The sequence below is a fragment of the Oncorhynchus mykiss genome, chromosome 1 (assembly GCF_013265735.2).
Source record: "Oncorhynchus mykiss isolate Arlee chromosome 1, USDA_OmykA_1.1, whole genome shotgun sequence".
NCBI classification, from domain to species: Eukaryota; Metazoa; Chordata; class Actinopteri; order Salmoniformes; family Salmonidae; genus Oncorhynchus; species Oncorhynchus mykiss.
The window spans coordinates 22854054-22876260 of NC_048565.1; the positions used below are offsets into that span (position 1 = coordinate 22854054).

Sequence of the window (22207 nt, forward strand, 5' to 3'; positions counted from 1 at the left end):
ACACTTCTATGCGGTTTCCTCCAGCATCTTCACAAGGTCCTTTGCTGTTGTTCTGGGATTTATTTGCACTTTTCGCACCAAAGTACGTTCATCTCTAGGAGACAGAACACGTCTCCTTCCTGAGTGGTATGACAGCTGCGTGGTCCCACGGTGTTTATACATACGTACTATTGTTTGTACAGATGAATGTGGTACCTTCAGGTGTTTGGAAATTGCTTCCTTGGATGAACTAGTCTTGTGGAGGTTTACAATTTTTTCTTCTGGGGGTCTTTTGATTTTCCCATGATGTCAAGCAAAGATGCACTGAGTTTGAAGGTAGGCCTTGAAATACATCCAGGTACACCTCCAATTGACTCAAATGATGTCAATTAGCCTAATAGAAGCTTCTAAAGCCATGACATAATTTTCTGGAATTTTCCAAGCTGTTTAAATGCACAGTCAACATAGTGTATGTAAGCTTCTGACCCACTGGAATTGTGATTTTAAGTGAAATAATCTGTCTGTAAACAATTGTTGGAAAAATTTATTATGTCAAGCACAATGTAGATGTCCTAACCGACTTGCCAAAACTATAGTTTGTTAACAAGAATCTTGTGGAATGGTTGAAAAACGTGTTTTAATGACTCCAACCCAAGTGTATGTAAACTTCTAACTTCAACCTTGTCTGTCTCAATCTATGCATTGTTAATATTTCCCCCCCCAAAAAAATCCCAAGTACTGTATATGTTTTTATGTACAGTATTTATTTGACTTTGTGCATGTAGAATTCCTGATATCCTAATGAGCTGTACTACTTTACATGCTAACTGTATTCGTGTGATCAGCTACATCATCGACATCGTCTCGGGAACGTCCGTGGTCTGCCATCTTGTCCCCTGATGACCAGGCCATGGTTACGGTGGCAGCGGTGGTGCCTCGCAGGAATCACAGCATTCTCCCCTTTAACAAAAGCAACCTGTCCAAGAGCATCTCCATCAGCAACATCGCAGGGTGAGACACAACGCCACTCAATCACCAACCAACTCACTATCGCCCCTTACATACTAGGGTTGTACAAACGGTGTACATTTTCATGCTGACACACATCAACAATACTGTGTACTCACAAGTGTTGTGTCAAATGCATTGTACAACCAGAGTGTATACACAACTTATGTTATCACTGTAACAGTCCCTCCTTCACTAACTCTGTTTCTCTCTTCCACCCTGTCTGTCTGTCTGTCCATGCAGGCCATTGATGGATGAGATGCCACTGAAGGGCCTGAAGTACCTGTCCCAGTCCACAGACTCACTGCACAAGACCTCCAAGGTCAATGAGTCCACTGAGTCTCTCACTGATGAAGGTAAGGTAGTGAGCTAGAGAGTTATCACTGTGACAGAGCCTGTATTTGCTGTACTCTCTTTGTGGGGATCGGTTCAAAGGAGTGAGCAAATGTGACATGTTCGGATTTCCTCTGTTTTCAGCTGTTGTTTTGCATGACTTTGTATTGGTCCAATTTACAGCATATGTGAGTGTAGGAGAGCATATGTATGCTTACAGTACATACAGTATAGCCACTCCTGCCCCGTTCATACTAACTGTTCATGTGTGTTGTCCTAGGGACTGAGATGATGGACAGCCAGCTGATGGGAGAGTTTGAGGCAGAGTCTAAGGATCTTGAGGCAGACTCCTGGACCTTCACTGTGGACAAGAAGTATGTGAAGGGGCTCAAGAAGGAGGTGGTGAAGAGACAGGACGTCATCTATGGTAGGAGGGCAACTCTCCCAATCCCACTCATTCCTCCATATGTTCCCATCCTTTGTTTCAGTCAAACAATTCATTTATTAATTTAATAAGATATCTGTGGGACTAATAGTAAAGATTTGTCCATTTTACTTTTAAAATGTATTACCTTTTAATGTGGTATAAACACACCCAGTCATCATGTTCTCATCTGATTGTCAAACAATCACTTCAATAGGCTCCTGTAAGCCTGTCTACTCTAAAATCATTCCTACATCCGTACACTGCACTGTACATCCGCTATTTGATGAGTGGAAAGAGACATCTGTTAAGGCGCCCGCATACTAGGTTCACTTTGTTCTTGTTCTTGCCGAGGAGGTCTTAGTCGCTTAATTTTACATCAAACTAAGATGTTCGGTGCATTATTTCTCATGTGAAAAAATGTGCATGAAAACTAGTCGTCTCTTGTTGAATGACAACAAACACTTAATTGAAGAATCCCGTTCATAGTTCCCACTCCTACTAAGAGTATTACTGTTGAACAATCACCAACGAAGGAGCGTAGACTTCGTCTATCGGACTTCGACTTGCCTCAAGAAAACAAATGGTGTTCGAACAGCCGAAAAAAACCCTGCTGAACACCAAAACCAACAAAAACGCAGTGGTGGAAAAAGTACCCAATTTTCATTCTTGAATAAAAGTAAAGATACCTTAAAAGAAAATGACTCAAGTAAAGGTGAAAGTCACCCAGTAAAATACTACTTGAGTGAAAGTAATCAAATCAAATCAAATCAAATTTTATTTGTCACATACACATGGTTAGCAGATGTTAATGCGAGTGTAGCGAAATGCTTGTGCTTCTAGTTCCGACAATGCAGTAATAACCAACAAGTAATCTAACTAACAATTCCAAAACTACTGTCTTGTACACAGTGTAAGGGGATAAAGAATATGTACATAAGGATATATGAATGAGTGATGGTACAGAGCAGCATAGGCAAGATACAGTAGATGGTATCGAGTACAGTATATACATATGAGATGAGTATGTAAACAAATGTTTAAATGTACTTTAAATGTACTTAAATGTACTTATGTATCAAAAGTAAAAGTATAAATCACAAAAAAATCCTTATATTAAGCAAACCAGACGATACAATTTTCTTCTCTTTTTTTTTTAACGGATAGCCAGAGGATAGCCACAGTTCAACACTCATACATAATTTACGAACAAGCATTTGTGTTTAGTGAGTCTGCCAGATCAGAGGCAGTAGGGATGACCAGGGATGTTCTCTTGATATGCACGTGCATTAGATCATTTTCCTGTCCTGCTAAGCATTGAAAATCTAACGAGTATTTTTGGGTGTCAGGGAAAATGTATGGAGTAAAATGTACATTCTTTTCTTTAGGAATGTAGTGGAGTAAAAGTAAAAGTTGTCAAAAATATTACTAGTCAAGTACTGTAATGCTCCGGGTGTCGTGGGTGTGGAGTCAAACGCAGGAGAACAGAGAGTGCAATGCTGTGCATCTTTAATAGCACCAACGCACCACAGGGTGCTCACAATAGTAACGGCCCCAAACACAGGGAATGAAAATGTACAACGGAAAATGCACGACCAGGCACTAACTACAACAGAGCCGAAGGTTACACTGAAATAATCCCGCACAACAACCAGGCGGGCCGGCTGTCTAATAAAGACAAACTAATCATACATAAACAGGTGCCAATAAACATACAAGGAGGGGGAGGAAAGACAATCAGTGGCAGCTAATAGGCCGGTGACGACGACCGCCGAGCGCCACCCGACCGGGAAGGGAAACCACCCTCGGTCGGACTCGTGACAAGTACAGATACCCCAAAAACGACTTAAGTAGTACATTAAAGTATTTTTACTTAGGTACTTTACACCACTGCAAAAAACGACACAAATGTTTTTTGGAGCGTATTACACATTCGCACATTTCTTTCATGCGACTGACATAAAACTGACAGTTTTATTTGCATCTTTGTTTAATTATTGTGATAGGGCCATGTTTAACCGGTACGGCGTATCCCCACTAGTTATTTTGACGATACTCTGTACCGGACCTTACCGGCTTACTTTCACCCTGGGGTTAAACACAATGTGAGGAGGGTGTTGTTAATTGGGATGTTGCACTATAACCCACTCTCTACTTCCCCGTCCTACCCTTCCCTTCCTGTCTCTCTGCAGAGCTGGTCCAGACAGAGATGCACCACGTACGGACGCTGAGGATCATGTCTGAGGTGTACAGTAAGGGCCTGCAGAAGGAGTTGCAGCTGGAGGCCCTCACGGTGGAGCGGGTGTTTCCCATGCTGGACGAACTCCTGGACCTACACACAGACTTCTTCACCCACCTCCTGGAGCGCAAGAGGGAGTCTTCAATCGAGGGTCGGGATGACGGGAGCTTCCTCATCCACAAGATAGGAGACGTCCTTGTCTCACAGGTTAGCAGGGGGAGACTGTTTGATGGCATGAGGGGTTTAGTGATCGTTGTGTAAATGTTGACTAGCAGACTAACCTGTAAGTTAATCTTCGATGGGTTGTCTGGTCTGCAGTTCTCAGGGCCCAATGCCGACCGCATGAAGAAAGTCTACGGGAAATTCTGCAGTCGCCACAATGAGGCGGTTAACTTTTATAAGGAGCTTCACACCAAAGACAAACGCTTCCAAGCCTTCATCAAGGTAACTAACTGCTCTTTGTTGTACATGGTTATACCCCCTACATCCACTGTGATTATTATTATTTGACCCTGCTGGTTCTGTTATGATCTCCACCCGGCACAGCCAGAAGAGGACTGGCCACCCCTCATAGCCTGGTTCATCTCTAGGTTTCTTCTGCTTGCTGTTTGGGGTTTTAGGCTGGGTTTCTGTACAGCACTTTGTGACATCAGCTGATGTAAGAAGGGCTTTATAAATACATTTGATTGATTATAAGCAGTATGAAAAACATAACTTTATCCACCAGGTGGTGCCACTACACTGTTGTAATTTTATTGCATAAATCTGCAGTTGTTTGAAACAGAATATTCATATATGAATTGGATCTGTCTGTTTTTCAGAAAAAGATGAGCAGCACAATCGTCCGAAGACTAGGCATTCCAGAGTGTATCTTATTAGTGACACAGCGAATAACCAAGTACCCCGTGCTACTACAGAGAATACTGCATCACACCAAAGGTGAGGCCTGGTATTCTCTATTCCTTGAATGGCACTCGTACACTTACTTTGTGAGAAAGAGTGGTGATGTCTCTCCCTCTGTGTGTGCTGAAGTGACATGCGGCTCTTCTTTCCCTGATGCAGAGAATGAGGAAGACCATGACGATATAACCCAGGCTCTGAGACTGGTGAAGGAGATTCTAAATGCGGTGGACAACAAGGTGAATGAACACGACAAGAAGAAACGGTTGAAAGAAGTGTACAGCCGTACGGACAGCAAGTCCATTCAGAGGATGAAGAGTGGCCAGATGTTTGCACGGGAAGACCTGGTGAGAGGCAGGAGGCTGCTGCATGATGGACCACTGCAGCTCAAGAACTCTGCAGGCAGACTAAAGGGTACGGGATCAGCCTTGTTTATCTCTGTATCATTCGCCTTCTCTGTCTCTCGCTAGGTTTCTCTTTCTTTCTCATTCCCTCCTCTCTCCCTCTCCTTCTAGTTTTTTTCACTCTTTCTGTCCTCAATTTCTCTCACTCTCTCCCTCTCTTGCCCCTTCCTCCCTCCTCCACTGATCCCGACTCTGTTATTTTCCTCAGATGTCCAGGCCATGCTGCTGTCTGACGTGTTTGTGTTCCTCCAGGAGAAAGACCAGAAATATGTCTTTGCCTCACTGGTATGTTATTTTTGTTTTTCCCAGCTCAATATTTCATACACTTTGTAGAGAACCGTGCCCACTTCATGTTACTTTACACCAAGTTTACCTTTCTGTGCTGTTATAACACCAGTCCTTCAAGGTTTATCCACCTCTAATAATATTGTGCCTCGCAAGGCCGTGGCATTCTAGATGTACATTTTAATGAAGCAGTATATTAGCTTGGTTACACTCTTTGTAGAATCTTATCTTGCAGTTTTTTACCATTCACTTACGTTTGGAGTTTTCATTCAGCTCCCCTTTCCTTGGGCTTTACATTGACTTTCCCTATAGTAGCTTCCATAGAAACCTCCCACTGGTCTATACATCCTTCAATATAAACCTGGTCTATACACCCTTCAATAGAAACCTGGTCTATACACCCTTCAATAGAAACCTGGTCTATACACCCTTCAATAGAAACCTGGTCTATACACCCTTCAATAGAAACCTGGTCTATACACCCTTCAATAGAAACCTGGTCTATACACCGTTCAATAGAAACCTGGTCTATACACCCTTCAATAGAAACCTGGTCTATACATCCTTCAATATAAACCTGGTCTATACACCCTTCAATAGAAACCTGGTCTATACATCCTTCAATAGAAATCTGGTCTATACACCCTTCAATAGAAACCTGGTCTATACACCCTTCAATAGAAACCTGGTCTATACATCCTTCAATAGAAATCTGGTCTATACACCCTTCAATAGAAACCTGGTCTATACACCCTTCAATAGAAACCTGGTCTATACATCCTTCAATAGAAACCTGGTCTATACGCCCTTCAATAGAAACCTGGTCTATACACCCTTCAATAGCAACCTGGTCAATGCAATCTTCAATATAAACCTGGTCTATACACCCTTCAATAGAAACCTGGTCTATACACCCTTCAATAGAAACCTGGTCTATACATCCTTCAATATAAACCTGGTCTATACATCCTTCAATATAAACCTGGTCTATACATCCTTCAATATAAACCTGGTCTATACACCCTTCAATAGAAACCTGGTCTATACATCCTTCAATAGAAACCTGGTCTATACACACTTCAATATAAACCTGGTCTATACATCCTTCAATATAAACCTGGTCTATACATCCTTCAATATAAACCTGGTCTATACACCCTTCAATAGAAACCTGGTCTATACATCCTTCAATAGAAACCTGGTCTATACACCCTTCAATAGAAACCTGGTCTATACATCCTTCAATATAAACCTGGTCTATACATCCTTCAATAGAAACCTGGTCTATACATCCTTCAATAGAAACCTGGTCAATACATCCTTTCACCTCCATTCTCTCTCTCTCTCTCTCGCTCTCTTTCCTCTCACTCCATTCTTCCCTCTTTCTTTCCCCTCCATCCCCGCTCTCCCGTCCCCCAGGATCAGCGGTCCACGGTGATCTCCCTGCAGAAGCTGATTGTGCGTGAGGTGGCTAACGAGGAGAGGGGTCTGTTCCTGATCACAGCGGGAATAGAGAAGCCAGAGATGGTGGAGGTGCTGGCCAGCACCAAGGAGGAACGCAACACCTGGATGCAGCTCATACAGGACGCCATGCACTCCATGTGAGTCAGTTAGACAGGAACACACATAGAAATATAATGACTAGAATGGGGAAAACCCATCAGACCACAGCAATTTGTTTATTATAAAAAATATCTGGAATTCTATATCAATGGGAACACACACATTGTGTACCCACAAATATATATGCAGAACATGTTTGTTTTATACTCCACATGCAGTGTAAATGGTTTGATTGATGGAGGATTGTGTGTGTTAACAGAGAGAAGGATGACGATGAGGGAATCCCCAGTGAGACCGAGGAAGACAAGAGACTGCTAGAGACCAAAGCACGGGAGATTAGAGGTAAAAACCTGTTCTGTTTTTTTCATCAAATTCTGTATAACCTGATGGATATCCTCTGTCAGTGTTGTGTATGACAGGTATTAACCACAGTGTGTGTCTCTGTTCCTCTCAGAGCTGCTGAGGAAGAAGGATGAGCAGATCATGAGTCTATTGGAGGAGAAGGTGAAGGTGTTCAGGGACATGTGTGAGGGACCAGCAGAGGAGACCAGACCAACCCAGTCTATCAGGACCAAAATGCTGTTTAGAGCCACCCCAGATGACATCACCAAGGGAGAGCCCATCATGAAGGATGCCCTGAGGGAAGGTGAGTCAGAGTGGACAGTCCTCTGGCAGAGACCAAACACAACACAGATGTCCCTTTATTCAATCAGTGGTCACCTATTGAATTACCTGGACACATGGCCAACCAGTGATTTGCCCCTAAAGACACACAGGACCAATCAGAAACAATCAGGAAATTACCCGAAAATACCCCTAATATAATATAATGCCGGTAGCAGCTGAAAGACCAAGGCAGAGAGATTACAGAATAGTGCCGAAAACTCATTGTTGGCTAAAGCCAGAGTGATATATGGTTACTTGTCATAGTTATTTATATCAGCGTTTTCTCTCTGTAGACAGCGATATAATCAATACAAATGGATTGCTTTAACACTGCAGGTTGAGTAATGAGCCAGATATTGATATTTTTTCTCATTTTCTCCTGGTTCCCTTAGAAACCCAGTTTATGGAGGTCTATCCAGGTTTCTTCAGCTACCTAGAGTAGTGTGTGTAGTCGTTACTGAAATCATACAGGATGCTGTGTGTACATGTAGCCAGTTAAGGGTCACAAGACCTGGCAAATAGTAATAAAAAACAACACACAACTGTGAATGATTTTATGTCATGTTACGGCATGAATACAGAACTAGAGTGCAGGTCCTATCCTTATGTGTGTAATGTGTGTGTGTGTGTTTCAGTGGAGACTCTCCATGTGCTGGTGAATGGAAGTCTGGGCGGGGCTGTGGGGCAGCAGGTGTCCAGTACCCAAGATGCATCAGGGGGCAGTGTGGGGCCAGTGTGTCTGCCTCGGCGCGCTGAGACCTTCGGTGGCTTTGACAGCCACCAGATGAACATCTCCAAAAGTAAGGTCACATCACTCACTCCTACTCCCTCTCCCTATGTACCCTGACTGCCTGTCATACTGTAGCTGAGCTGTGGGATAAAGGTCTCTTTTTATTCCAGACGGAGAGAAAGAAGAGGGGGATGACTCATTAGACCTTCGGAGGACTGAGTCAGACGGTGTGTTAAAGAAGGTAATTACAGTAACTGTACAACTCAGAGGTGTATGTGTGTGAGTCACAGCAAATGAATGAAAGGAACAGAGGAATGCTTGAAGACCAGCTTAGACACACACACACACACACACACACACACACTTTGTTCATTAACTCCTGGCTATTCTTTATAACTATTATTTCCTAACCAATGCCATCAGGAAGGATTTAAACTTGTATGTATGTGTCTCAGTAGGCCTGGTCCGGTCCCCCATCATCACCACTGACATTAACAGACAGGCATTATCCCAGCCTGAGGCCCTGGGCTGGCTGAGCTGAGCTGGTCCATATTAATAAGGCTCCATTAGGCTAGGTGATGCCCCCGGGCTGGGCTGAAATGTGTGGGAGCAGTCCTGTGCTTTTAATGGCTACAATCTCCTCTGCTCAGGCCGCCCCGCCAGGCAGGTGGGATCAATCTCTTCCTTTGAGGGGGTGATTAACGTGACCCCTCGCTTCAGCAGCTCTGTTAATATCTCAGTAACTAACTGCAGCTGTACTTGTCTTCTTCCACAGGGGGGCAACAACAACCTACTGCTACTGCTCAAGAGGAACAGTGAGGTAGGTCTGACTCCAACGCTATGTTACACTACCAGCATACTGTACATCCCTGACTGACTGGCTGGCTGGCTGGCTGACTGACTGGCTGACTGGCTGGCTGGCTGACTGACTGACTGGCTGACTGGCTGGCTGGCTGACTGGCTGACTGGCTGGCTGACTGACTGACTGGCTGACTGGCTGGCTGACTGGCTGACTGACTGACTGACTGACTGACTGACTGGCTGGCTGGCTGGCTGACTGACTGACTGACTGGCTGGCTGACTGACTGACTGGCTGACTGGCTGGCTGACTGACTGACTGACTGGCTGACTGACTGGCTGACTGGCTGACTGACTGACTGGCTGACTGGCTGGCTGACTGGCTGACTGACTGACTGACTGACTGGCTGACTGGCTGGCTGACTGACTGACTGACTGGCTGGCTGACTGACTGACTGGCTGACTGGCTGGCTGACTGACTGACTGGCTGACTGGCTGACTGACTGGCTGACTGGCTGACTGGCTGACTGGCTGGCTGACTGACTGGCTGACTGGCTGGCTGGCTGACTGGCTGACTGGCTGGCTGACTGGCTGACTGACTGGCTGACTGGCTGACTGGCTGACTGGCTGGCTGACTGACTGACTGACTGACTGGCTGACTGACTGACTGACTGGCTGACTGGCTGGCTGACTGACTGACTGACTGGCTGGCTGACTGACTGACTGGCTGACTGGCTGGCTGACTGACTGACTGGCTGACTGACTGGCTGACTGGCTGACTGGCTGACTGGCTGGCTGACTGACTGACTGGCTGACTGGCTGGCTGGCTGGCTGGCTGACTGGCTGACTGGCTGGCTGACTGGCTGGCTGACTGGCTGGCTGACTGACTGACTGACTGACTGACTGACTGGCTGCGTGAGAGAGGCATCACTACCTGTTCCCACAGACAGGCCTCTAGTTGCCGCTGTACTGTATTATGTTATTTCATAGGAAGTATTTCATTGTGTGTATGTTCCTACTGTGTAACCATACACAGGTACATGTTTAGGATCTCTCTTCTCGTCTTATAATGTAGCAGGTCCTCCAGAGTGTCACACACCTCCATGACCTCCTCAGCACACTGCAGGTATATCCACTTCTCCTCTCTTTCATATGATGTTCTCCTCGCTTCTTCATTTTTCCTATCCTCTTTTATTAGATAAATCACGCAGAGCTGTTAAAAAGCACACTGACATACAAAAACTGGCCATTAGTATGCATGTCAATACAACTTCATGTGTTTATAACCATTGTTACTGTCCTCCTGCAGGCAGTGGTGGTGCAGCAGGACACCTTCATTGAGGACCAGCGTCATGCTCTGGCTGAGCGGCCAGCCTCGCGCCACTCCTCCACCTCCTCCCTGTCCTCCTCCTCCTCGCGGCCCAACTCCCTGATCGAGCAGGAGAAACAGCGCAGCCTAGAGAAGCAGAGGCAGGAGGTGGCCAACCTGCAGCGTCAGCAGGTGGCCCACGCTGATGAGAGGAGGAGGAGGGAGAGGGAGTGGGAGGTGAGGGAGTCGGGGCTGGGCGACAGGGAGGTACAGGTGAAGGAGCAGGAGGAGGAGACAGTAAAGAGGCGTAGGCAGATGGAGGAGGAGAGGAAGGAGCTTCTAAGGAGGAAGGAGGAGTATCAGAGGGATCTGGAGAGGCTAAGGGACGCCCAGAGGAAGCTGGACAGAGACAAGGAGACGCTGCAGCGGGAGGCTGAGATGGTGGAGCAGATGAAGAAAGCCGAGGTGAGCTGGATCGGCCAACACGGTTCTCAAAGAGGGCTACTGCTCACTGGTCTCTGTCTGTTACCTTACATTACAGAAATCAAATAACTATTATTTAACAAAATGTAACCACAATGGACTGACTACACATGGGCCATGTAATGATGGCCTTTAAATAACCCTTTACCATAACCTGGGCTCAAGCCTGAGCTTCTAATTCTAAAACTAGCTCAACCTTGAATCCTAGATAAAATCTCTTCCTTCAAAAGTCAGATTCCATCATTAAGTTGCTGTGAGGCTTAAGTGCCTACTTGTTGTTGTATGGTTTGGTTTGATCTGTAGGCAGAGCAGGCACACAGGACCCAGCGGACGCCCTCCACCACCTCAGAGGAGTCCATGAAGTTTCAGAGCTCCACCTCTCTGGATAAAGAGCCTGGAGGAGGGGAGGCAGAGTTGTCTTCCTCCCCCGCCACCAAAGACCCCTTCCTCAGGATGGGCTCCAAGAGGAAAGGGAAGAACCTGAACCCCTTCTCCTCCTCGTCCTCTTCCTCCAACGCCAGCTCCAAGGCCCAGAGCAGCACAGAGGGCCAGAACCAAATCCCTAACCGCCTGATGCAGCTGGCCAAGACCAAGGACAAGAAGGAGAAGAAGAAGAAGAAAGGGAAGGGGCAGCAATCACAGCCAGGTACCAGTAGCACCAGCCAGGTACCAGTAGCACCAGCCAGGTACCAGTAGCACCAGCCAGATACCAGTAGCACCAGCTAGGTACCAGTAGCACCAAACATCTTTGTAAGGAAAAGAGAGCCATGGGAAAAGTTGAGTTACCTGTGCTACGCGCTATACACTGAGTGTACAAAACATTAAGAACACCTGCTCTTTTCATGACTGACCAGGTGAAAACTATGATCCTTTATTGATGTCACTTGTTAAATCCACTTCAATCAGTGTAGATGAAGGGGAGGAGACCGGTTAAAGAAGGATTTGTAAGCCTTGAGACAATTGAGATATGGATTATGTATGTGACAGTGTGCCTTTCAGAGGGTGAATGGGCAAGACAAAAGATTTAAGTGCCTTTGAACAGGGTATGGTAGTTGGTGCCAGGCGCTTCGATTTGTGTCAAGAGCTGCAATGCTACTGGGTTTTTGACACTCACAACAGTTTCCTGTGTGTATCAAGAATGATCCACCACCCAAAGGACATCCAGCCAACTTGACACAACTGTAGAACGCATTGGAGTCAACATGGGCCAGCATCCCTGTGTAACGCTTTTTACACCTTGTGGAATCCATGCCCCGACAAATTGAGGCTGTTCTGATGGCGAAAGGGGGGAAAGGTTCCTAATGTTTGGTATACTCGGTGTATAAGGGATGGATGTTGTTACAGTCTAACTAAAGTCTATGTCCGTCTTTCTTCCCCACAGATCCCGGGAACACTGGGGTCACAGAGCCTCAGTGCGACGGAAAGATCTTCTTCTGCTGATCCCGCTGTCATCCACTATCCCACAATGCCCCACACTCACTGCATCAACTGACTGCCAGACCATGTAGTAGTGTGGCCAGATAGACATGCACCCCATTGACATACTGTACCCTACCCACTGACCTGGACCTGGAGGGGTCGACCATGGCCATGGCCAGGATGTACAGCTTGAGCACTTCCTGTGAACTTATTATGGAACCATGCAGACACTTCGCGCTTAGTTGCCACTGAATTGTCAAGGTGTAACTTTTAGATGAAGATAATTTGGGTTTGATTCTGTGGTGAAGCTGCAAGTCTGCTGTGGCATGGATTGGATTGGTATGCATGGGTTGGTTACTTTGGAGTTTGATAGTGTTCAGATATGATTTGGACAGTTTCAGGAATTTTACCATGGCTAGAAGAAGATTTAGCATTCATGAAGTATACAGTAGCTGACATTCGTTTTCTATGTGAAGGGAAGATTTAACAGAGCAGGTGTCGTAGGGGAGTGACTGTTGTAGAATATGCTGCATTTCACAAATTTAAGTATACCCTAATAGCCAATATGACAAAATAGAGCATACAGTACACCCTATTCAACAATTCCAGTTGAGTGAGTAAAGCTTATGCAATAGTGTTTATTGTCATACTTCTAAAGGTATTGCTTAACACTGGGCCCCATAATGCTTTGTTCCCGCCTGTAAGGAACTACAGCCTCATTTCTCCCATCAGCACTACATCAGTTGTAAAGAAAGGCAACTCAAGGTTAGAGAAGACATGACTAACCACAGAGTTTGAGTTATGAGAAGAGGATGAATGAGTCTGGGAGAAACGGAAAACAAGACAGGCCAAATAAAGAGAAAGAATAGCTTGTAATGGAGGAGAGAAAGTAGAGAAAAGAGAGAGAGAGAGAGATGAGTGACGAAGAGGAAGAGCTGAAGAAAGAGAGTGTGTAAGGAAGCGAAACTCAAAGACATAGTGGCTGACTTGCTTTTGTCGCTATTGTCCACTTTGCAATTGAATATAATGATGATAAACTGTTAGACGTTATGGTTCCAGCTGATTGAATGGGTAGAAGAAACATTTGCGGTGTTTCTATTCCTCCACTGCACACTTGAGTTTGAATTTGTGAACCATTTTATTTGTCAATCACTGCAATGCAATACTGGCATAGGGTTTGAAGGTGATGATAATATTCACTCTGTTACAAGTGGCAAGACTTCCTGCTTTACAATGAGTGACAATCATTCAATGTACACAGACTAAATCGAAATCCAGACTGATTAAGGGATATCTATCTCACAACAATGGATTTACAGAAACAGAAATTCTGATACAATTTTTGGGTAATATTTTAATGCTGATATTGGAATAGATGAATCTAGCCCTGACCAACCATTCCCATTGGAATTACACTGATACTGTATATCTGCCTGCAGGACAGGCTGTTCGTCTATTAGTCAAACCAAAGCAAACCTTTCCTCTGGACGAAACCCCATATTTCCCTATGTCCCCTGCAGTCTGCTCTAGTATTGGTAGCCTGTGGTACCACAAGCTCTCTTGTGCCTCTCAAATAGTCCAGAATAATTAATGTCCCTGTATTTTCTTCATTGATATTTTTCCGTCCATGCTCCAGTCTGGGGGTTTTGATCCATATAACCAGTGGTTCATAATGCGTAATATTTCAGTTTTGTCGTTTCTCTTTGCTGCTGATGAGCAGAATTTAAAATGAAAGCACAGCAAAGTCCTCTTCTGACTCTGTAAAACTGAAATATGGTGCTAATCATCAGTCACAGGCTGTGTTTACACCCAATTCTGATCTTTTTCATCACTAATTGGTCTTTTGACTAATCAGATCAGCTCTAAAAAATATATATATGGTCTGATGGGTAAAAATACAAATTAGTGGAAAAAATATCAGAATTAGGTTGCCTGTGTAAATGCAGCCTAACTGCTCTGCTTCTTCTTGTCTGCGTTGGTTTATCTTGTTTTGACCATCAGATGGCGCTGTGGCAATCTTCATAATTCACCAATACTATCTACTCTGTTCGATTTGTCATCTTGATATTTCACAACAATTCCCCCTGGTCATATATATGCAAAGTGAATCACCACGTTAACATGGTGTTTCATGGCCCCTTGTTTAGTGATTTTATAAAAGTGAAAGCATAGGGAGGGATCATTGGTTGATTGATTGGTTCATTCACATTTACTGACTTGCCTTAATAGACATATTCCGCTTTTGACAGGTGTGAACGTTCTTAGACCCTACCCTTTATCACTTGATATTCTTCTGGGAATATCTGCTAATCATCCCTTCAACAACAACTGTCATGGCCGTCTACAGTATAGATGTTGAGCAGTGCTACAGTGGCTCTGAAATGTTGTACATGATGCATTGTGGCAAATGCAGAGATAGGGGAGACCATTATGCTCAAATTGAAATGCACTAGAATATTAGCCAGCATCTGTGAGGAGTTGGAGTGGGTTTTACAGTTATACTGTATACCAGTGCTTTTAAAGTCATTTGTTGTTTGTACTAAAAAGGTACAATTTGTATTTCTTGCGGAATTTCATGTAAAAATAAAAAATAAAAGGGCAAAGCAACCATTATGTAAATATGTGTCATGTACAAATTTAACTTTTAAAGTATTGTTTGTGGATTTTTGGATCGATTTAAGCTTTTTATAATGAGGCTTTATTTATCAGTGTCCTCCCTGTTTTGGAGGTATAAAATGTAAATTCATTTTTCTCTTAATAAATAACTATTATTGTTTGTCAACTGAGATTTGTGTCTGTGTCTATTTTCTCCCCCTGTCTTTGTGTGTTAATTGTTTGTTCTATAATGGAATGGCTTTGGTGTGCCTCTAGGCCACACATAATGGCCAGTCAAGCAGGACAACTGCACGGATCGTGTTTCACAGTTTTTGGGTGAATGTTGGCCTTAATTGACTGTCTGATGCCAGCTGCACAGAGGGTATGTTTGATTTAACCACCCGTTACTCTCTTTCTCTCTCTCTGTCTCTATGATCCTGTGCTGTCTAGTTTGACGACGTACCTCGCGAAACTGCCATTCCTCTGCAGGGGACGTTGTCTTTCTTTACGCTTGTGTGTTCCACTCCATGGACAAGATAGAAATGTACTTGTCTTTTTCATCCACCTCACTGACAGCTCTGTAGGCTGAGAGTGGCTTCAGGAGGAATTCTATGGTAGAGGGTGTGGCGGAGTCCACTTCTGGATGTGACTAGCCCTGCCTTTGTCAGTGACAATAAGTGACCCTGCCCAGCTGGCCTGCACCGTACTGCACTGCGCTGAGGAGAAACACAGGACTTCAAGGTACGAGGATGGGAAGATAAACTGTCTAATCAGATCCATTCAATCTATCAGTTTGTAACTAACACAATATGCTCTCTATTTCTGCTTTCTATTATTTTGTCCCAGATGAGTATCCATATTTGACTTTGAACGTTTTTTGGGATACGAACAGCTTTATTAAGCCATGATGAGCATTCTCTAGCAGCTGCTGTGAAATGCCCCACTTTCAGGTCCAGATCTATATAATTCCCAAAGCTCCAGCCTACAAGATGTCTGCCATTATAACTTCACCTAAGCACATATTCATCTTTGCTAGTATGACCTTTTCAAAGTGCTTCCAAATCCCCCTGGCCCTCCCTCCCTCAACTGCAGTGGAAGAATGACTGGGCAACCTGTCACACCGTTAGAATGTGAGCAGAACAGCAGAGATTTGGCTTGTAAAGGATGATATTATCATGCATTGCTCACTGTCAGTAGTGACCTTTATCTAGCTCCTGGTGCCAATTGGTGTGTAACGTGAAAGAGCCATTCTAGACTGCTCCATCTGGGGGAAGAAAAGAAAAAGGAACAAAACAAAAGAAACCTGAGTCTTTATTGTGTTCTGTGTCGACGGGCATATAAATACTGTCGGTATGTTCGCTAGAACAATAGTGGCAGACTGGTGTTGTGCTCCGATATGGGCATGAGTCATTATTCTCCTTTTACATATTATAGTACAAACATCAATGATCTGCTCACCGTGGTAGTCAACTTACAGTATGTTATGGCAACCTATCTGCCTCAGTTGAGTACGGAAACCTGTGTATAATTAACATGGGAAACACCTTGATACCAGATGAAGAATATACTGATATGCTGATCTTAGAGAACGTAGAGGCATCAAAGAAACATAATACATATTAAGATGTATTAAAGAGGCCAGCCTGTATGGTACTGAGCTATTTCAATATGATAATAACTTTAATGAGACAGGCAGTCATCTCAGATGGATGGCTGACTGATGTCTTTGTTTTACAATGAAAGCTGTATAACTTGCCAGCCTGGGTTTCTACAAGCCAGTACCTCGTAAATCTCACAGGTGTCACGTTCTTTTGTTCATTCCATATATATCACATTGGAGGCAGGACAGTGCAGTGCCTCCCTGTCTCTCCCATTCCCCCACACACCACGCAGGCAGCACCCTATGGGTTATTATTGAACTCAATCACTGTCTGATGGAAATGGGAGGCAGAGGGTCTGAAGCCATTTCCATCCATCTCTGGGCCTCCTCTCCCCGGGGGCAGCGATGATGAGGCTAGGGTTCATAATTTACCCCCTCAGCGGTTCCCACCATCGGCAAATCATATTTCACCTAGACTCTTAAAGGTTCAGAACTAAATTGCTTCCGCTCTGCAGCTCTTTCTCTCTCCTTCTCTTCCTGTTTTACTCCCTCCCTCTGTTCCTCTCTCCTCCTCCACCTTTCAATCTCTATTTCTGATAATTTGTTCTCTATACCTGATCTGCAGAATGTTTTTTTTTTGTTGGCCTTTTCCATGAATCATAAATGATGGCATTAGGGTTATATTGATACCGTTGGAGTGGCAGAGAGAGAAGGGATAATAATGCTCATCCAGAACTTCTGCTTCTTTTTCAGGCTGTTAGATGAACATGTCTTTCTTCTGAACCAGAACTCATTTTTTTGTAAGGTACATGCACTTCAAAAGCACTTTTCCTCCCTGCCCATTATTGGTTTTCTATGGCCTCCCACTGTGCTGTAGCAGTCAGGCAGTAAGGCAGTCACACAGCTTGGCATGTGAGCACATCCTTGGTGTGACATGTGAGGGGTTTGGTCATCATCTTCTGTGCTCCAGCAGATGCTGCCCTTCTCTGCATGCTCTGTAATTTTGCTGTGTTTTCCCCAAAGACCGTCTTCTACTCACCAGCCCACCACAACCAGGCTCTCCCCCAATTCTCCTCCAACATCCCCTAGATCTGTGGGGGGGGGGGGATTATGCAAGATGCACACACACAGGTCACAATAGAATCTATGGGTTGTAGCCGCAGCTGAAGGAATTCAATTGTTTTCGCTCCATTACGGCTGTCAACAAGGGTATTTTAATGTGCCGGTTCACTGGGAGCTTAGCACTCGCTCTGCCATTGGCGCTGGGCTTTGGAAGCTGCTGGGATTGTGTGTGCATTCATTAGCACTAGGCTGACCAGGCACTGCAACCAGCTACTGGTGAGCAAGCAGGACATTTCAATCACTGGGGCACAACAATAGATCAAAGGGCCTGCCAGGCCAGTTGAAAATGTGAGAGTCCATTGGGCTCCTGGTGAACATGCTCTTTGAGAGAGAGAGGATGAGTTCATCGGCATGCCGATCAGGGGTTCCAGGCTCCACCATGTTTCTGATGGAGCGTTGTTCTGCTCTGTCCTGAATAGACCAGACGGACTGCTCATTGATCTTACTGGACCTTCTGGGGGAGCTGCACTACACAGCCCACTGGGTGTCATCTGACCAATTACCACAGCCCTCTGTGTCTGTATGTAAATAGAGTATTTTGAGGAAGTGCAGCATGTTGTGTCGGTTGGCTTGTCTGTATGTTCTGTTGATGTGTGTTAAAAAAAGAAAAAGATGAATGGGTGTGTTTTGTGCTGGCATTAGCTTGAGTAATGGGTTTCTGGTCAAATGCAGATGTATAGAAACCCCTGGAATGCTGCATCCAGAGTAGTGAATGCCACAGTCCATGGTCTGGGTACACAAACAACTGTAGTCAGCTTTTTCACCCCCAGTCACAGGGCAAGCAGCTGTAGGGCCTTGTTTGTGATCTAATTACTACACTTATCCAGAGCGACTTACAGTATTGCATGCATACATTTTTATACTGGTTCCCTGTGGGAATCAAACCCACAACCCTGGTGTTGCAAGTGCCATACTCTACCAAATCAGCTACATGGGACAACAATTATCTTCAAATATACTTATTCATGTCACCATTATAGAACATTGATTACTTTGCATATAAAAGACATTTACAGTATATGTTAGGGGTAAATGAAGGTTGAATACAAACTTTGTGTAAGGAGAGTTACTGTGTGAGACAAGGGGAAGTACAGAAAGTTAATAGCTGTGCAAACATGTCATTGAAGAATATTAATATTTCTAAGGAAGGAGGCGAATGTCACGCCCTGACCGTAGGGAGCTTTTTATGTCTCTATATTTGGTTTGGTCAGGGTGTAATTTGGGTGGGCATTCTATGTTCTTTATTTCTAGGTTTTGTGTTTCTATGTTTTGGCCGGGTATGGTTCTCAATCAGGGACAGCTGTCTATCGTTGTCTCTGATTGGGAATCATACTTAGGCAGCCTGTTTTGCCACCTTAGGTTGTGGGATGTTTTTTATTTATTTTTTTTATTTTTATTTTTTTAGCAGCTCTGTTTTGCCGTCAGAACGTGACGGTCGTCGTTGTTGTTTTGCTTAGTGTTCAGTTGTAAATAAAGTATGAACATTTACTACGCTGCACCTTGGTCCGACTACTCTTCCTCTTCCGACGAGCGTTACAGTGAAGAGTAACAGTCTAGTCTCAGTTCCTGATGAGGCAGGCCAGATGCTGTAGAACTACGATAAGGATGGGTGTGGAACTCAACTCAATAAGGTCAACATTTGAAGAGAGAGGGGGGCCAGAGGACTTAGGCAGGGCCATGACAATACCAGTAAGAAGAGCAGACTGAGTTTCTGCCTAGCAACAGAGAAGGATTGTTTATCTTAGGTATAAGTATTTGCTTCTGTGACTTGTATGTTGTGCTTGCAGCTGAGGCACCCATTGGGTTGAAACTTGGTTTGAGCTTTCACTAGTTGTCTGTTTGAGTTTTTACTCTGTTTGTTCAGAACCTAACATGATAAAAAAATATTTATCTCTACCAGTTTGTATATGCACCTCAGTGGTCACCAAACTTTTCTGAGTCAAAATCACTTTGAGTCAAAATGTATGTTGACAAATTAACTTTTAAGAAGGCACAGCTCTTAAATTAAATGCATTCCAGGTGACTACCTCATGAAGCTGGTTGAGAGAATGCCAAGAGTGTGCAAAGCTGTCATCAAGGCAAAGGGTGGCTACTTTGAATAATCTCAAATGTAAAAAATGTATTTAGATTTGTTCAACACTTTGGTTACTACATGATTCCATATGTGTTATTTCACAGTTTGATGTCTTCACTATTACTCTACAAAAGGTGTGTCCAAACCTTTGACTGGTACTGTATATATTTGAAAAATGTCAGGTAGGCTATATGATCACACCTGTAATAGATAAGTTGTTATATTACTTGTGGGGAACAGCTGAGTGAGCATACATTTAAATCATTTGTATTTTATTTGTATTTTACTGGGCTGATGGTGCCTGCAGCTGATGCTCAGTCTCATCCTCAGTCAGCATCTCAACATCCCTCCGTTCTCCTTTTCCTCTACTGTGTAATGGCTCTCGTCGAAAGGAGTTGACCAAAGTGTTCATATTTTATTTTAAAAAAACACTAAAAAAAAATAACCAAAGTGAAAACAAAATCGCACAGTTGTGTCAGGTACAGACACTAAACAGAACAAGATCCCACAAAACCCAAAAGGCAAATGGCAACTTATATGTGATCCCCAATCAGAGACAACGATAGACAGCTGCCTCTGATTGGGAACCACGCACAGCCAATAACAAAGAAATAGAAAACATAGACTTTCCCACCTGAGTCACACCCTGACCTAACCAAACATAGAGAATAAAAAGGATCTCTAAGGTCAGGGCGTGACACACTGACCAAAAAGGTACACTGTTTTCCAGCTGATTGTGAAACTTGAGTCGCATCGCATTATTTCTGCCTTATTTCTGCACAAATTCATGTTGTTACGCCTATGAGCAGAGAAAGTGAAATTCCTCGATATTAAAAAAGTCCCAATCCGCTAATAACAATGCAACCAAGCCTATTGATACACTTTCCTACTTACTCATTACAGCTGCAATGCTGGTTGTAGAGCGAGTGGAAGAAGATAGAACTCACATTTTATGGCTTATAAAAGTGTTGAATGAATTGTGTTGACAGTGCTGAGAATGAACTTAAACATGAATTCGCTCATAAAAACAAAAGCTCTTTGCTGTATTCGCTGACATTCTCGCTCTAGTTTTTATTTTTATTTTACCTTTATTTAACTAGGCAAGTCAGTTATGAACAAATTCTTATTTACAATGACGGTTTACCAAAAGGCTTAGGCCTCCTGCGGGGATGGGGGCTGTGGTTAAAAATAAAAAATATAGGAAAAAACAGACATCACGACAAGAGAGACACCACAACACTACTTAAAGAGAGACCTAAGACAACAACCTAGCATGGCACCAACACATTTCATCATGTAGCAACACCACATGACAACAACATGGTTATTTATTTCACCTTTATTTAACCAGGTAGGCCAGTTGAGAACAAGTTCTCATTTATAACTGCGACCTGGCCAAGATAAAGAAAAGCAGTGCGACAAAAACAACAACACAGAGTTACACATAAACAAACGTACAGTCAATAGCACAAAAAACATTTTTTAATAGAAAAATCTATGTATAGTGTGTGCAAATATAGAAGAGTAGGGAGGTAAGCAATTAATAGGCCCTAGATGCGAAAATAACTACAATTAAGCATTAATACTGGAGTGATAGATGTGCAGATGATGATGTGCAAGTAGCGATACTGGGGTGCAAAAGAGCAAGAGGATAAGTAACAATATGGTGATGAGGTCAGCCAACGAGAGCATACAGTTCGCAGTGGTGGGTAGTATATGGGGCTTTGGTGATAAAACGGATAGCTATGTGATAGACTACATCCAGTTTGATGAGTAGAGTGTTTGGGACTATTTTGTAAGTGACATCGCCGAAGTCAAGGATCAGTAGGATAGTCTGTTTTATGAGGGTATGTTTGGCGGCATGAGTGAAGGAGGCTTTGTTGCGAAATAGGAAGCCGTTTCTAGATTAAATTTTGGATTGGATATGCTTAATGTGAGTCTGGAAGGAGAGTTCACAGTTTGTTTTACATTTATTTTTATTTCACCAGGTAGGCCAGTTGAGAACAAGTTCTCATTTATAACTACGACCTGGCCAAGATAAAGCAAAGCAGTGCGACAAAAACACGGAATTACACATGGGATAAATAAATGTACAGTCAATTACACAATAGAAAAATCTGTATACAGTGTGTGCAAATGAAGTAAGGAGGTAAGGAAATAAATAGGCCAATAGTGGCGAAGTAATTACAATTTAGCAATTTACACTGGAGAGATATACAGTGGGGAGAACAAGTATTTGATACACGGCCGATTTTGCAGTTTTTCCTACTTACAAA

At 43.7% G+C, this 22207-nt stretch overlaps 1 protein-coding gene across 6 annotated transcripts in view; it reads left to right on the top strand.

Moving 5' to 3' along the window:
• LOC110510174 (A-kinase anchor protein 13) overlaps window positions 1–15326 on the top strand; it is a 155706-nt gene extending 140380 nt beyond the window's left edge. For 4 of the 6 annotated variants that reach the window (XM_036971711.1, XM_036971767.1, XM_036971864.1 and 1 more), the window contains 18 exons: window positions 825–990; window positions 1231–1343; window positions 1601–1747; window positions 3937–4190; window positions 4302–4427; window positions 4805–4922; window positions 5046–5297; window positions 5496–5572; window positions 6992–7173; window positions 7395–7477; window positions 7590–7781; window positions 8437–8601; window positions 8702–8772; window positions 9307–9351; window positions 10405–10455; window positions 10639–11103; window positions 11425–11787; window positions 12503–15326. In XM_036971711.1, coding sequence (XP_036827606.1) covers window positions 825–990; window positions 1231–1343; window positions 1601–1747; window positions 3937–4190; window positions 4302–4427; window positions 4805–4922; window positions 5046–5297; window positions 5496–5572; window positions 6992–7173; window positions 7395–7477; window positions 7590–7781; window positions 8437–8601; window positions 8702–8772; window positions 9307–9351; window positions 10405–10455; window positions 10639–11103; window positions 11425–11787; window positions 12503–12613 — 2981 coding nt within the window. In that variant the 3' untranslated portion in view covers window positions 12614–15326. The remainder of the gene's footprint in view (window positions 1–824; window positions 991–1230; window positions 1344–1600; window positions 1748–3936; window positions 4191–4301; window positions 4428–4804; window positions 4923–5045; window positions 5298–5495; window positions 5573–6991; window positions 7174–7394; window positions 7478–7589; window positions 7782–8436; window positions 8602–8701; window positions 8773–9306; window positions 9352–10404; window positions 10456–10638; window positions 11104–11424; window positions 11788–12502) is intronic. The other 2 variants (XM_036971865.1, XM_036971828.1) reach the window with 2 other exon arrangements.
• Window positions 15327–22207: the final 6881 nt, after the last annotated feature.